The sequence below is a fragment of the Canis lupus genome, chromosome X, assembly GCF_003254725.2.
Source record: "Canis lupus dingo isolate Sandy chromosome X, ASM325472v2, whole genome shotgun sequence".
Classification (NCBI taxonomy): Eukaryota; Metazoa; Chordata; class Mammalia; order Carnivora; family Canidae; genus Canis; species Canis lupus.
In genome coordinates this window covers 43,061,570-43,078,988 of record NC_064281.1, presented here as the reverse complement: position 1 = coordinate 43,078,988, position 17,419 = coordinate 43,061,570, and the positions used below count along the sequence as shown (strand labels likewise).

Sequence of the window (17,419 nt, the reverse complement as noted above, 5' to 3'; positions counted from 1 at the left end):
GTCTTGGGAGGTTTTTGATGACTGCTTCAATTTCCTCCCTGGTTATTGGCCTGTTCAGGTTTTCTATTTCTTCCTGTCCCAGTTTTGGTAGTTTGTGGCTTTCCAGGAATGCGCCCATTTCTTCTAGATTGCCTAATTTATTGGCGTATAGCTGTTCATAATATGTTTTTAAAATCGTTTGTATTTCCTTTGTGTTGGTAGTCATCTCTCCTTTCTCATTCATGATTTTATTAATTTGAGTCTTCTCTCTCTTCTTTTTAATAAGGCAGGCTAATGGTTTATCTATCTTATTAATTCTTTCAAAGAACCAACTCCTGGTTCTGTTGATCTGTTCCACAGTTCTTCTGGTCTCGATTTCGTTGAGTTCTGCTCGAATCCTTATTAACTCCCTTCTTCTCTTGGGTGTAGGATCTATTTGCTGTTTTTTCTCTAGCTCCTTTATGTGTAAGGTTAGCTTTTGTATTTGAGTTCTTTCCAGTTTTTGAATGGATGCTTGTATTGCGATCTATTTCCCCCTTAGGACTGCTTTTGCTGCGTCCCAAAGATTTTGAACGGTTGTATCTTCATTCTCATTAGTTTCCATGAATCTTTTTAATTCTTCCTTAATTTCCTGGTTGACCCTTTTATCTTTTAGCAGGATGGTCCTTAACCTCCACTTGTTTGAGGTCCTTCCAAACTTCTTGTTGTGATTTAGTTCTAATTTCAAGGCATTATGGTCTGAGAATATGCAGGGGACAATCCCAATCTTTTGGTATCGGTTCAGACCCGATTTGTGACCCAATATGTGGTCCATTTTGGAGAAAGTTCCATGTGCACTTGAGAAGAATGTGTATTCAGTTGAGTTTGGATGTAAAGTTCTGTAGATATCTGTGAAATCCATTTGGTCCAGTGTATCATTTAAAGCTCTCGTTTTTTGGAGATGTTGTGCTTAGAAGACCTATCGAGTATAGAAAGAGCTAGATTGAAGTCACCAAGTATAAGTGTATTATTATCTAAGTATTTCTTCACTTTGGTTAATAATTGATTGATATATTTGGCAGCTCCCACATTCGGGGCATATATATTGAGGATTGTTAAGTCCTCTTGTTGAATAGATCCTTTAAGTATGATATAGTGTCCCTCTTCATCTCTCACTACAGTCTTTGGGGTAAATTTTAGTTTATCTGATATAAGGATGGCTACCCCTGCTTTCTTTTGAGGACCATTCGAATGGTAAATGGTTCTCCAACCTTTTATTTTCAGGCTGTAGGTGTCCTTCTGTCTAAAATGAGTCTCTTGTAGACAGCAAATAGATGGGTCCTGCTTTTTTATCCAGTCTGAAACCCTGCGCCTTTTGATGGGGTCATTAAGCCCGTTCACATTCAGAGTTACTATTGAGAGATATGAGTTTAGTGTCATCATGATATCTATTCAGTCCTTGTTTTTGTGGATTGTTCCACTGGACTTCTTCTTAAAGGGCAATTTTAAGAGTCCCCCTTAAAATTTCTGGCAGAGCTGGTTTGGAGGTCACATATTCTTTCAGTTGCTGCCTGTCTTGGAAGCTCTTTATCTCTCCTTCCATTTTGAATGAGAGCCTTGCTGGATAAAGTATTCTTGGTTGCATGTTCTTCTCATTTAGGACCCTGAATATATCCTGCCAGCCCTTTCGGGCCTGCCAGGTCTCTGTGGAGAGGTCTGCTGTTACCCTAATACTCCTCCCCATAAAAGTCAGGGATTTCTTGTCTCTTGCTGCTTTAAGGATCTTCTCTTTATCTTTGGAATTTGCAAGCTTCACTATTAAATGTTGAGGTGTTGAACGGTTTTTATTGATTTTAGGGGGGGATCTCTCTATTTCCTGGATCTGAATGCCTGTTTCCCTTCCCAGATTAGGAAAGTTTTCAGCTAGAATTTGTTCAAATACATATTCTGGCCGTCTGTCCTTTTCGGCGCCCTCGGGAACCCCAATTAAACGTAGGTTTTTCTTTCTCAGGCTGTCGTTTATTTCCCTTAATCTATCTTCATGGTCTTTTAATTGTTTGTCTCTTTTTTCCTCAGTTTCCCTCTTTGCCATCAACTTGTCTTCTATGTCACTCACTCGTTCTTCCACCTCATTAACCCTCGTCGTTAGGACTTCTAGTTTGGATTGCATCTCATTCAATTGATTTTTAATTTCTGCCTGATTAGCTCTAAATTCTGCAGTCATGAAGTCTCTTGAGTCCTTTATACTTTTTTCTAGAGCCACCAGTAGCCGTATAATAGTGCTTCTGAATTGGCTTTCTGACATTGAATTGTAATCCAGATTTTGTAACTCTGTGGGAGAGAGGACTGTTTCTGATTCTTTTTTTTTGAGGTGAGGTTTTCCTTCTAGTCATTCTGCTCAGTGCAGAGTGGCCAAAAGCAAGTTGTATTGGGAAAAAGAGAAAAAGAGAGGAGAGAAAGAAGGAAAGAAAAGAGAAAGAGAAAAAAAAGGGAAGAAAAAAAACGAAAAAAAAAGGAAGAAAAAGAGAAAGAAAAAGAAAGGAGGAAAAAAAAGGGGGTGGGGGAAGGAAACAAATCAAAAAGCAAAACAAAACAAAAAAAGAACCACGGGGGAGTATCTTCTGATTCTGTGTACTTTAAGTCCCTTGGCTTCTCCTGGAAGTTGTCAGTCTAGCTGGTGTTCTGGGGGAGGGGCCTGTTGTGCTGGTTTTCAGGTGTTAGCAGTTGGGGGAGGTGCCGTGCCCCTGCCTGGTGCAGGGCTCAGTGGGGGTTGTTTACCCCGTGAGGCCGCAGGAGGAACAGCCCCAGTGGCGGGGCAGCTCTGGAAACCTGGATTCAGCTCCAGCAGGAACTCCGTCTGCAGGGCCTGGAGGCTCCGGGGCGGGGCCGCTGATCTGCTCAGCTGGGGCAGGAGCGTCCTTGCTGTCCTGGGCCCTCCCGGCCTCTGCCTGTCCCGGGGGAGGCCGGATCCTGGGCTGTGTCCCGGCGCCCTGTGCTCCGGGGCCTGCGCTGTTGGATTCGCGCTCCCGGGCCGCGCAGCCCCCTCCGCGGAGCCGCCACCCGAGCCCTCCCGAGCTGCTCCTGGAACCGCGCAGCCCCCTCCTCACGGAGCCTCTTCCTCTGCCTGAGCCCCTCCGAGCTGCTCCCGCCCCGCTGCCCCCTCCGCGGAGCCGCCGCCCGAGCCCCTCCGAGGTGCTCCGGGTCCCGCCGGGTCACGCCGTGCGCGCTGCAGCCCTTAGGGAGCTCGGCGCACTCTCCCGGGGCGCAGTTCCTCTGTTAGTGTCCCAGGGAACCCGAGGGCATCCTCGCCCTCCTGGGTCCTGCTCCACCTCCCTGCGAGCCCCTTTCCGCCCGGGAAGGTCGGTGCAGCTCCTGCGTCTCCGGGACGGGGCTCTCCTGTCCTGGGGACACTCGCCCCGGCCTCAGCCCGGCTCCTCGCGGGGCCCCTCCCCCTTGGAGGCCTTTGTTTCTTTATTTCTTTTTCCCCGTCTTCCTACCTTGATAGATGCGCGAACTCTTCTCACTGTAGCATTCCAGCTGGTCTCTCTTTAAATCTCAGGCCGAATTGATAGATTTTCAGGATAATTTGAAGGTTTTCTAGGTAATTTGGTGGGGACAGGTGATTTGGGGACCCTACTCTTCCGCCATCTTGCTCCTCCCCCCTGTATTACTTTTTATTAGGCATCAAAATCAAAATCAGGTGTAAAAACTCAGGGTCTAAAATGCTGTACAAGAATAGCACAAGAATGATTATGTACTATACTTATTAAAATATACATACATCTGATTTTTTCCAGTAAAATGTATTAAAATAATAATTTTAAAAAGCTCATAGTAAACTCTACCCAACCTTTTTTAAAATTTTTATTTATTTATTCATGAGAGACACAGAGACACAGGCAGAGGGAGAAGCAGGCTCCATGCAGGGGGCCCGACATGGGACTCAATCCCGGGTCTCCAGGATCACACCCTGGGCTGAAGGCAGGGTGAAACCGCTGAGCCACCAGGGCTGCCCTCTATCCAACCTTTATAGTGATTGTAAGCCTAAGCCCCCTGCCTATTTTTATCAGAGATTCTACATTTAGTAAAACTGTCCTTCCCACCTCCCCCCTCCCAAGTCTCCTGATATCCTTTGCCTGTCCCATATTCTCTCCACTGGCTCCTCCTCTACAATCTGCCTAGTAGGCTTAGTTCTATTCTATGGCATTGGTTTGATATATAGGTCTTGGAAAATTCCTCCACTTTGCCAGAAAAGTTACACTTCAAGTGTATTGCCATATTAGAGTCATATGTTTCAAATGAAATTGATCCCAAGCAGATGAAACTTTGTGCTCCTGGAATGGAACTTGCCAGACTAGCTGGTGTGTATAAACCAGTTATTCTCATACTTTTTTGTGAGTATTGCTTTCTGAATATAGCTTACGTCTTCTAATTCTGAGTTAATATCAGCATCAAGGAAAAGCAGCAAATTGAGGTGATGATGAGGCTTCCAGAGGGCCCACGAACCCTTTCAGCAGATGTTTGCATAGGGATGCCAGTTATATTATCCTGGTATCCCCTCTTGTGTCTCACTACCATTGTGACATGACTATTCTCTATAAGAAGGTACTTGAAGATGGTACTGGCACAAATATAGACACACAGATCAATGGAACAGACTAGAGAGCCCAGAAATAAACCCATGATTAAATGGTCTATTACTCTACAACAAAGGAGGCATGAATATGCAATAGGAAAAGTCCCAACAAATGATGTTGGGAAAATTGGACAGCTATATGCACAAGTATGAAACTGGACCACTTTCTTATACCATACATAAAAATAAACTCAAAGCAGATTAATGACCTAAGTGTGAGACCTGAAACCATAAATATCCTAGAAGAGAGCACAGGTAATAATTTCTCTGACATAGGCTGTAGCAACATTTTTCTAGATATGTCTCCTCTGGCAAGGGAAACAAAAGCAAAAATAAACTATTGGGACTACATCAAAATAAAAAGCTTTTACTCAATAAAGGAAATAATCAGCAAAACAAAAAGACAACCTATTCAATGGGAGAAGATATTTGTAAATGATATATCCAATAAAGGGTTAGTATCCAGAGAGGGGGCAAAATGGCGGAGGAGTAGGATCCCCAAGTCACCTGTCCCCACCAACTTACTAGATAACTTTAAAATCATCTTGAAAACCTACAAATTCGGTCTGAGAGTTAAAGAGAGAACAGCTGGAATGCTACAGTGAGAAGAGTTTGTGGTTCTATCAAGGTGGGAAGACGGGAAAAAAAATAAAGAAATAAAAAAGCATCCAAGGGGTAGCCCCCCACCCCCGTGAGGAGCCAGGCTAAGGCAGCGCTGCGAGTGCCCCCAGAAGAAGAAAGCCCCGTCCTGTAGGAAGTCCTGTAGGAACTTCACCAATCTTCCCAGAGGGAAAGGCGCTCGCAGGGAGCTCAGGCAGGATCCCAGGAGGGGCAGGGATGCCCTCAGGCTCCCAGGGGCACTAACAGAGGAACTGCACCCCTGGGGAGAGCTCAGCCCAGGTGTCTGGCCTGGATCACGCGCCCAGCAGGGCCCTGGGAGTAGCTCCGGCGGCCGCTTAGGCGGCGGCTCCAAGCGGAGGGGGCTGTGAGGCCCCGGGAGCGCGATTCCAGCGGTGCATGCCCCGGAGCCATGGGTGCTGGGGGATACAGCCCAAAATCCGGCACACCCCCCGGGAAAGGCAGAGGCCAGGAGAAGACAGGACAGCAAGGATGCTCCTGCCGCAGGGCACCTCCAGGCTGTGCAGATTGGCGACCCCTGCCCACAGACCATCCAGGCCCCTGCAGACTGGGAGCTGCAGTAGTTACTGCAGGAGCTGACTCCAGAGGTGGAGAGCTTGCCACCACCACTGTTGTTCCTCCTCCTGGTGTCACCTTGAACCTGGGACTGAGCAGGGGCCTCACAGAATAAACAGGTCACACTGAGCCGTGCACCGAGCAGGGGGCTGGGCAGCTCCCCCAGGTGCACACACCTGAGAATCAGCACAGAAGGACCCTCCCCCAGAAGACCAGCTAGAAAGACAGCGGAAAAGCAAGTTATTGACCAAGCAGCGCTGGAAAGTTCCAGGGGAAGTCGAGGGATTTACAGTATATAGAATCAGAGGATATTCCCCCTTGTTTTTTGTTTTCTGTTTGCCCCCCCCCTTTTTTTTCTCTCTCTTTTTTTCTCCTTTTCCAGTACAACTTATTTTGGCCACTCTGCACTGAGCAAAATGACTAGAAGGAAAAACTCACCACAATAAAAGAATCAGAAACACTACTCTCTCCCAGTGTTACAAAATTTGGATTACAATTCAATGTCAGAAATCCCATTCAGAAGCACAATTAAAAGCTACTGGTGGCTTTAGAAAAAAGCATAAAGGACTCAAGAGACTTCGTGACTGCATAATTTATATCTACTCAGGCCGAAATTAAAAATCAATTAAATGAGATGCAATCCAAACTGGAGGTCCTAATGATGAGGGTTAAGAGGCAGAAGAATGAGTGAGTGACATAAGACAAGTTGATGTCAAGGAAGGAAGCTGAAAAAGGGGAAAAACAATTAAAAGATCATGAGGAAAAGGGAAATAAATGACAGCCTCAGAAGGAAAAAATCTACATTTAATTGGGGTTCCAGAGGGCACCTAAAGGGACAGAGGTCCAGAAAGTGTATTTGAACAAATCATAGCTGAGAACTTCCATGATTTGTGGAGAGAAACAGGCATTCCGATCCAGAAGATAGAGAAATCCCCCACTAAAATCAATAAAAACTGTTTAACACCTTGACATTTAATCGTGAAACTTGCAAATTTCAAAGATAAAGAGAAGATCCTTAAAGCAGCAAGAGACAAGAATTTCCTAACTTGTATGAGGAGAAATATTAGATAAGGAGGAAACCTCTCCACAGAGACGTGGCAGGCAGGAAAGGGATGGCAAGATATATTCAAGGTAATTAAATGAGAAGAACATGCAGCGAAGAATAATTTATCCAGCAAGGCTCTCATTCAGAATAGCAGGGGAGATAAAGAGCTTCCAAGATAGGTAGAAACTAAAAGAATATGTGATCACCAAACCAGCTCTGCAAGAAATTTTAAGGGGGACTCCGTAAAAGAAGGAGGAAGTCCAAGGAAACAATCCATAAAAACAGGGACTGAATGGATATTATGAGGAAACTAACTTCATATCTTTCAATAGTAACTCTGAACATGAATGGGCTTAATGATCCCATCAAAAGACGCAGGGTTTCAGACTGGATAAAAAAGCAAGACCCATCTATTTGCTGTCTACAAGAGACTCATTTTAGACATAAGGATACCTACAGCCTGAAAATGAAAGATTGGAGAACCATTTACCATTCAAATGGTCCTCAAAAGAAAGCAGGGGTAGCCACCCTTATATCAGATAAATTAAAGTTTATCCCAAAGACTGTAGTAAGATGAAGAGGGACACTATATCATACTGAAAGGATCTATCCAACAAGAGGACATAACAATCATGAATATTTATGCCCTGAATGTGGGAGCTGCCAAGTATATCAATCAATTAATAACCAAAGTAAAGACATACTTAGATAATAATACACTTATACTTGGTGACTTGAATACAGTGCTTTCTATAATCTACAGATCTTCTAAGCACAACATCTCCAAAGAAATAAGAGATTTAAATTATACACTGGACCAGATGGATTTCACAGATATCTACAGAACTTTACATCCAAACTCAACTGAATACACATTCTTCTCAAGTGCACATGGAACTTTCTCCAGAATGGACCACATATTGGGTCACAAATCGGGTCTGAACCGATACCAAAAGATTGGGATTGTCCCCTGCATATGTTCAGACCATAATGCTTTGAAACTAGAACTCAATCACAAGAAGAAATTTGGAAGGATTTCAAACACGTGGAGATTAAGGACCATTCTGCTGGAAGAAGAAAGTGTCAACCAGGAAGTTAGAGAAGAATTAAAAAGATTCATGGAAACTAATGAGAATGAAGATACAACCGTTCGACATCTTTGGAATACAGCAAAAGCAGTCCTGAGGTTGAAATACATCGCAATACAAGCATCCATTGAAAAACTGGAAAGAACTCAAATACAAAAGCTAACCTTACACCCAAAGGAGCTGGAGAAGAAGCAGCAAATAGATCCTACACCCAGCAGAAGAAGAGAATTAATAAAGATTCGAGCAGAACTCAATGAAATAGAGACCAGAAGAACTGTGGGACAGATTAACAAAACAAGGAGTTGGTTCTTTAAAAGAATTAATAAGATAGATAAACCACTAGCCAGCCTTATTAAAAAGAAGAGAGAGAAGACTCAAATTAATAAATCATGAATGAGAAAGGACAGATCACCACCAACACCAAGGAAATACAAACGATTTTTTAAACTTATTATGAGCATTATTGCCAATAAATTAGGCAATCTAGAAGATATGGACGCATTTCTGGATAACCACAAACTACCAAAACTGGAACCGGAAGAAATAGAAAACCTGAACAGGCCACTAACCAGGAAGGAAATTGAAGCAGTCATCAAAATCTCCCAAGACACAAAAGTCCAGGGTCAGATGGCTTCCCAGGGGAATTCTATCAAAATTTTAAAGAAAAAAAACCATACTTATTTTACTAAAGCTGTTCGGAAAGATAGAAAGAGATGGGGTAATTCCAAACTCATTCTATGAGGCCAGCATCACCTTAATTCCAAAACCAGACAAAGACCCCACCAAAAAGGAAAATTATAGACCAATATCCCTGATGAACACAGATGTAAAAATTCTCAACAAGATAGGATCAACAAGATAGCCAATAGGATCCAACAGTACATTAAGAAGATTATTCACCATGACCAAGTGGGATTTATCCCTGGATGTAAGGCTGGTTCAACACTCATAAAGCAATCAATGGGAGAGATCATATCACCAAGAGAAAAAACAAGAACCATATGATCCTCTCAATAGATGCAGAGAAAGCATTTGACCAAATACTGCATCCATTCCTGACCAAAACTTTTCAGAGTGTAGGGATAGAAGGAATATTCCTCAGCATCTTAAAAGCCATCTATGAAAAGCCCACAGCAAATATCATTCTCAATGGGGAAACACTGAGACCCTTCCCCTAAGATCAGGAACAAGACAGGGATGTCCACTCTCACCACTGCTATTCAACATAGTACTGGAAGTCCTAGCCTCAGCAATCAAGCAACAAAAAGAAATAAAAGGCATTCAAATTTCAAAGAAGTCAAACTCTCCCTCTCTGCAGATGATAAGATACTCTACATAGAAAACCCAAAAGACTCCACCCCAAGAATGCTAGAACTCATACATCAATTTGGCAGTGTGGCAGGATACAAAATCAATGCCCAGAAATCACTGGCATTTCTATACACTAACAATGAGACTGAAGAAAGAGAAATTAAGGAGTCAATCCCATTTACAATTGCACCCAAAAGCATAAGATACCTAGGAATAAACCTAACCAAAGAGGTAAAGGATCTATACCCTAAAAACTATAGAACACTTCTGAAAGAAATTGAGGAAGACACAAAGAGATGGAAAAATATTCCATGCTCATGGATTGGAAGAATTAATATTGTGAAAATGTCTGTGTTACCCAGGGCAATTTACAGGTTTAATGCAATCCCTATCAAAATACCACGGACTTTTTTCAGAGAGTTGGAACAAATCATCTTAAGATTTGTGTGGAATCAGAAAAGACCCCGAATAGCCAGGGGAATTTTAACATTTTTTAAAATTTTTTTATTTATTTATGATAGTCACAGAGAGAGAGAGAGAGAGAGAGAGACAGAGACACAGGCAGAGGGAGATGCAGGCTCCATGCACCGGGAGCCCTACGTGGGACTCGATACCGGGTCTCCAGGACCACGCCCTGGTCCAAAGGCAGGCACTAAACCGCTGCGCCACCCAGGGATCCCCTAGCCAGGCGAATTTTAAAAAAGAAAACCATATCTGGGGGCATCACAATGTCAGATTTCAGGTTGTACTACAAAGCTGTGGTCATCAAGACAGTGTGGTACTGGTACTAAAACAGACACATAGATCAATGGAACAGAATAGAGAACCCAAAAGTGGACCCTCATCTTTATGGTCAACTAATATTCGACAAAGCAGGAAAGACTATCCACTGGAAAAAGGGCAGTCTCTTCACTAAATGCTTTTGGGAAAATTGGACAGCCACATGCAGAAGAATGACACTAGACCATTCTTTTACACCATACACAAAGATAAACTCAAAATGGATGAAAGATCTAAATGTGAGACAAGATTCCATCAAAATCCTAGAGGAGAACACAGGCAACACCCTTTTTGAACTTGGCCACAGCAACTTCTTGTGAGATACATCCATCAAGGCAAGAGAAACAAAAGCAAAAATGAATTATTTGGACTAGATCAGGATAAGAAGCTTCTGCACAGCCAAAGAAACAGTCAACAAAACTAAAAGACAACCTACAGAATGGGAGAAGATATTTGCAAATGACCTATCAGATAAAGTATCTGATACTTTAGTTCTTACTATCCAAGGTCTATAAAGAACTTATTAAACTCAACAGCAAAGAAACAAACAATCCAATCATGAAATGGGCAAAAGACATGAACAGAAATTTCACAGAGGAAGACATAGTCATGGCCAAAAAGCAGATGAGAAAATGTTCCGCATCACTGGCCATCAGGGAAATCCAAATCAAAACCACAATGAGATACCACCTCACACCAGTGAGAATGGTGAACATTAACAAGACAGGAAAGAACAGATGTTGGAGAGGATGTGGAGACAGGGGAACCCTCTTACACTGTTGGTGGGAATGTGAACTGGTGCAGCCACTCTGGAAAACTGTGTGGAGATTCCTCACAGTGTTAAAAATAGATCTGCCCCACTACCCAGCATTTGCACTGCTGGGAATTTACCTCAAAGATACAGATGCAGTGAAACACCAGGACACCTGCACCCAATGTTTCTAGCAGCAATGTCCACAATAGCCAAACTGTGGAAGGAGCCTCGGTGTCCATTGAAAGATGAATGGATAAAGAAAATGTTGTCTATGTATACAATGGAATATTACTCAGCCATTAGAAAGGACAAATACCCACCATTTGCTTCAACGCGGAGGGACCTGGAGGATATTATGCTGAGTGAAATAAGTCAATCAAAAAAGGACAAACATTTTATGGTCTCATTCATTTGGGGAATATAAAAATTAGTGAAAGGGAATAAAGGAAAAGGAGAGAAAATGTGTGAAAGTATCAGTGAGGGTGACAAAACTTTTGAGACACCTAACTCTGGGAAGTGAACAAGGGGTAGTGGAAGGGGAGGTGGGCAGGGGGTTGGGGTGACTGGGTGATGGGCCCTGAGAGGGGCATTTGGTGGGATGAGCACTGGGTGTTATGCAATATGTTGGCAATTTGAACTCCAATAAACACTTTTTTTAAAAAAGTGTTATGAATTGATCAGCCTGGATGTACTTATAGGATAATAGTTAATAAAAGTATTCATTTTTGTCTGTAAAAAAGGGTTACTATCCGAATTATATAAAGAATTTATGCAGCTCAACACCAGAAAAATAAATAATCTAATTTAAATGGTCAGAAGATGTGAAGAGACATTTATTCAAAGAAGACATACAGATGGCCAACAGATACATGAAAAGATGTTCAATATCATTAATCATCAGGGAAATGTAAATCAAAATGTCAATGAGCTACTGCCTCACACTTAGGAGAATAGCTACAATCAAAAACCCAAGAAACAAGTGTTGGCAAGGATATGAAGAAAGGGGAACCCTCTTTTACTGTTAGGAAAGCAAATTGATGCAACCACTGTGAAAAACAATATGGAGTTTCCTCAAAAAATTAAAAATAGAATCACCATATAATCTAGCAATTTCATTCTGCCTATTTACTCAAAGAAAATGAGAACACTAATTTGAAAAGATATGTGTACCCCTATGTTTAATGCAGCATTATTTATAATAGCCAAGATATGGAAGCAACCCAAGTGTCCATCTATAGATGAATGGATAATGGTATTCCATATATACAATGACATATTACTCAGCCATGAAAGATAATGAAATCTTGCCTTTGCAACAACATGGTTGGATCCAGAGATTATAATACTAATCTTATATATAAGATTATAATACTAAGCCAATCGGGGAAAGGCAAATACCATATGATTTCGCTCATATGTGGAATTTAAGAAACAAAACAAATGAACAAAGAAAAAATAGACAAACCAAAAAACAGACTCTTAAGTATAGAGAACAAATTAATGGTTACCAGAGGGGAGGTGGTTGAGTGATGGATATAATAGGTGATAGGGATTAAAGAGTACACTTGAAAAAAAAAGAAAAAAAAAGAAAAAAAAGAGTACACCTGTCACAATGAGCACTGAGTAATGTATAGAATTGTTAAATCTCTATATTGTATACCTGAAACTAATATAACACTGCATGTTAACTATACTAGAATTTTTTTTTGAAGTTCGACTTGCCAACATATAGTATAACACCCAGTGCTCATCCCATCAAGTGCCTTCCTTAGTGCCCATCACCCAGTTACCCCATCCTCCATCTCCCCTTCCACTACCCTTTGTTCATTTTCCAGGGTTAGGAGTCTCATGTTTTGTCACACACACCCCTAATTTTTCCCACTCATTTTCCTTCCTTTCTCTTATAATCCCTTTCACTATTTCTTATACTGGAATTTTAAAAAACCCTTTTTTAAAAAGGAAGGCACTTGAGGTATAAAATGGTGTCTCCTCTTGCTTTTCTTCATTCATTTATCTTTGTATTATTCACCCTCTGACTACCTTTCTCTACTCTTATCTCCCTATAGTAGCCGCCTTAAGAACAAGATGTGGTATGGCCTTCTTGGAAGCAAGGAACTTTTCCAGCGCTCTTATAGGAAACTGGAAGAACGAGTACACCTGGAGGTGAGTGGAAAAGGGGGCAATACTTCCTGGGTGTGGAGAAAGAAAATCTCATTACTTTGGGAATCAACTTTCAGCATATCTTTGGTTCTTCCCAAGCTTTAACTCTGATTCTCCCTCACCACTTATGGGAGAAAGGCATAAAGATAGATTTTCATTTTATGGATAAGAAAACGGTAGCATGAAGAGAAGACAGAGTCCTTTCCCCATCTCTGTAAGTGTCCCTTCACATTGGTATCTGAAGGGCTAACCAATGAGAACTACTCTTTTCTTTCAGTGTGATGGAGAAGCCATCTCCTTGCCAAACCTTCAAGGCATTGTAGTGCTCAACATTACCAGCTATGCTGGAGGTGTCAACTTTTGGGGAAGTAATACAGCAACCACAGTGAGTATGGAACAAGGAACAGGGAAGGAAAAAGGCTTGACCCCTCAAGGTCTCTCTGAAAGGGTAGCTGGACTGAATGGTGTAGGAAGTAGACAACGGGGGAATAGGAGAAAGACTGAGAACCTTTATTAGCTCAGCTATGTGATCAGAGTCTTTTAGGGAAATTGCCATTCCAGAGCACAAGAATCAACCAAAGGCCTTAATATCAGATCAAATCTTAGGTGCTGCCTGGACTTTGAATTTTCTACTTGTCAGACCTGAAAAATCCTTAAAAGGTTTTTCATTTCTCCAAGGAGCTCTGTCAATAAAACCTTCTGGGAAATTGGCCATCACCTCTTTCCTCTGAGCTCACCCAAGAAGGTCATGAGGCCAATGGGACTGGCCTTGGGAATTTATGATGCTAGATTGGACAGGAAGGAACCAGCTAACAGTTGAGATCTCAAAAGGGGCAGAGAATTGTGATCTCAGTGCCCTTTTCCCAGAGTGGCTTCCTTATTTCATCTTTTCCCTTTTAATATGTAGTTTTTCCACTCTTCATGAACTAGAAAAATTTTCACCAGGAGCCTTCAAAGCATAAGTTATTGTGATAGACAGGGAATGGTTTCTCAAGGGTGGGATATGTGACACAGTTTTTCCTCCTCAGGAATATGAGGCTCCTGCAATAGATGATGGGAAGCTGGAGGTAGTGGCTATCTTTGGTTCTGCACAAATGGCAATGTCCCGTATCATTAACCTGCATCATCATCGTATTGCCCAGGTAGGCAAGGGTCAGATGGGCACCAGTAAAGGCTGGGCTTTGTGGCTACAACCCAGAATGTGGAGTAGTCCCACAAATTAACTAGATGTAAGAGTGCCACGGTAGAGGGAGGCTATCTGGTGGGTGGTAAGGTGCTGGCTAAGGTTGGAGACAGAGGTAGTGGGGACCAAAAGGAGCAAAAAGCCTATAGGAAACAAGTGTTGTCTACTGAGATAATCTGATTCACATCTCTGCCAGTCCTGCTTCAGATACACATTAAGGCCATTATTGTGGGATTATCAGATTGATCTGTAGTAGTTGCCTCACTTTTCTCCCCCACTCTCCCTCCTCTTGTCTGGTAGTGCCGTGAGGTGATGATAACCATTGATGGTGAAGAAGGTATTCCAGTGCAGGTGGATGGGGAGGCCTGGGTTCAGAGGCCCGGCCTTATCAAGATTAGATATAAGAATGCTGCCCAAATGTTGACAAGAGATCGGGTAAGAAAGGAAAGTCTCACCTTCCTCCTACATTGTCTCATCTACAGCTGTCATTTGAGTATTGAATACGTCCAGTCAAGCAGAATTACTCAAAGGGAGGTCTGCATGCCAGTTATATCAGAGTCACCTTGGATGCTTATTAGAAATGCATATCCCTGGGCCTCACACCAGACTCAGTGAATCAGAATGGGGATGGGTAGTTCCTGGGTATTGCATTTGTAAATACGTTCTCTGAGACATTCTGCTATATACTAACATCTGCAAACCACTGTCCAATAGAGTGAGACAAGGAGCTTTCTCCTTTGATTTTAGACAAAGTTGTTCTGCTCCTCCCACTGAACAGAGAGCTAAAGGCCTCAAGTAGCTATGGAGAAATCTCCTTTAACAAGAGATTCTTCATTGAATATGGTCTTTAAGTGCCTCTAAAGTTTAAAATGCTGCATTTACAAATGTCACCCACTTCAGTTAAATCATCTAAAGGTAGAAAGAAGCCATTATTGATCAGATGTTCAGTGCCTGGAGGCTTTCTGACCTGTGAACAGACTGACCTGTGAATAGTCCATAGAAAGAGCAATAGTGAGGGATGGGAAGTCTAGTTTACAAACTGCCTATTTTGTGCTGGGCACATGTACTCTCTCAAGTAGGTCCTCCCAACAATCCTATGAGATAGATACTCTCATTCCTGATTTACAGGTGAGGGAAATGAAAACCAGAGAGGTTAAATAATGTGTGCTAGAGATCACGCAACCAGTAAATGACAGAAGCACAATTCAAAATTAAACTAGTTATATCTGGCCCTATAATCCATCACATTTGGCTTAGATTTGGCAAAGAAAGGAGTATGGAAGGTACTTCATTGTCTTATGATTATGATGCCCTCATATAGGAGCTTCTGGAAGGTGAACATCTATCTGACTGAAGCATGTGATCCCAAGATGCAGCACAGTAACAACAACAATTAACAGTGCCTAGTAGGAAAGGGATAGTGAATAAAATAAAGGATAGATGTGGAGGTGTGTAGATGAGTATATAGAAGAGTGGATGGGATTCTCTTTCTTGTTTACCCTCTATACCCACAAATATCAGACTTATAAACAAATCTGTCACGTACCTTCTTAGCTATAGTGATCATCAGGATCTGCCACTATCTTCATTTTCAGGACTTTGAGAACTCAATGAAAATGTGGGAGTGCAAGCATAGTGAAATTCAAGCTGCCTCTCAACCCCAGCTGGACTCCCAGGAATTTCAGGATAGCCTCTCTGATGAGGAGTATGCCCAGATGAAGCACTTAGCTCAACTTGCAGAAAACCTCATTAGCAGGTAAGTGGACTGGCCCAGATACAGGGCTGGAAATCCGAAGAACAGATAGGGAGAAGGAACTAACTTGTGTCTATTGGCTGCTAGAGAGCGTGGCCTCAGAAAGGAGTCTTTTCCAGAACTCTGAAGATTGACGGGGACCCTGACAATCCAGGCAGGAAATAGTCTTTGTGCTCAGCAATAAGCCAGTTTGAACCTCTTCCTTTTTAGCCTCAGAGATGAACTTTGATCTCCTGCCCCAGACCCAATAGGACTATTTTTCCTTGCCCTTAAATATCAAAAGGGCCTCCGAGTTCTCAAAGTCAGCTTCCCTTCTCTAGCCTGGCCTCCCACTCTCCCAAAGCACCCAGTATCTAAATCAGCAGAGATAAGGATGGGTAAAGACAAATACCTAGAGAAAAGCAGAAACATTTTCTGGCATAGTTGGGCCAGAACTACCCAGGGTTCTCATTTCTACTTTCATCTCAACTCTCACCAGCACCGCAGGCCAGAAGTTTTATTTATAATTTCCAGACCCATTTATCTGTTCTTGTTTTATTACAGACTTACTGACCTGAGCAAGGTCCACCAGCATGTGTCTGTTCTCATGGATTCTGTGAATGCCAGTGCTAACATCCTGAATGATATGTTTTACAGCCAAGACAGTGGCAGTGAGGCAGGTGCAGCTTCCTGCATTCCCCAAGAGGTAAGAAAGGAAAGGGAAAATGAAGAGAAGGAGTCAAACCAAAAAGGAAAGGGGAAGAAAGTGAAGAAAAGTGAGCCAGAGGCTGGGTGGATAAACTGGACAAATGATATGACAGGAAACTGATCAATAAAGTAGAAGGGAAAGCAAGTATACCTTGACTTGTTACAGGTTTAGAGTGGTTACTGGGGAAATCCCATGGCAGATTTCATCAGTGTGAGAGCTAGCCCTCTTCCTGGTAGCTACACTGGCCTCAGGAGAAATAGCCAATGGATGGAGAGAAACTTGGCATTGGCACATTCTCATCCCATGTGGATCCCTATATAACCTATTAATGTGACACTTGCCATTGAAACCTGAGCTCTAGGCTGCCTTGGTTTCCCTCCTAAGGGAAAAGTCCAGATGAGGATATTTGATGTGCCATCCCATGACTTTACCCACTGCCAGAAGATTGAAGTCATTCTTTTTAAAAAGTAACTGTAGTGCTAAGTAAACAATACAAAATACAAAAGGGCCACATATAGGATCAGGGCCTCCTAAAAAGTAGTTTGCTTATTTATTTTCAACCAGACTTAGTTGGTGGAGGCCTGAAGCTCAATCAGCTATTAGAAATGACAAATACCCACCATTTGCTTCAACGTGGATGGAACTGGAGGGTATTATGCTGAGTGAAGTAAGTCAGTCGGAGAAGGACAAACATTATATGTTCTCATTCATTTGGGGAATATAAATAATAGTGAAAGGGAATATAAGGGAAGGGAGAAGAAATGTGTGGGAAATATCAGAAAGGGAGACAGAACGTAAAGACTGCTAACTCTGGGAAACGAACTAGGGGTGGTAGAAGGGGAGGAGGGCGGGGGGTGGGAGTGAATGGG

The 17,419-nt window shown here is 42.4% G+C and overlaps 1 protein-coding gene across 1 annotated transcript in view; it reads left to right on the top strand.

The window, feature by feature from the left end:
• DGKK (diacylglycerol kinase kappa) overlaps window positions 1-17,419 on the top strand; it is a 188,082-nt gene that overhangs the window by 159,644 nt on the left and 11,019 nt on the right. Inside the window, exons 19-24 of the mRNA XM_049107057.1 lie at window positions 12,833-12,929; window positions 13,204-13,311; window positions 13,955-14,068; window positions 14,410-14,544; window positions 15,705-15,865; window positions 16,406-16,547. Coding sequence (XP_048963014.1) covers window positions 12,833-12,929; window positions 13,204-13,311; window positions 13,955-14,068; window positions 14,410-14,544; window positions 15,705-15,865; window positions 16,406-16,547 — 757 coding nt within the window. The remainder of the gene's footprint in view (window positions 1-12,832; window positions 12,930-13,203; window positions 13,312-13,954; window positions 14,069-14,409; window positions 14,545-15,704; window positions 15,866-16,405; window positions 16,548-17,419) is intronic.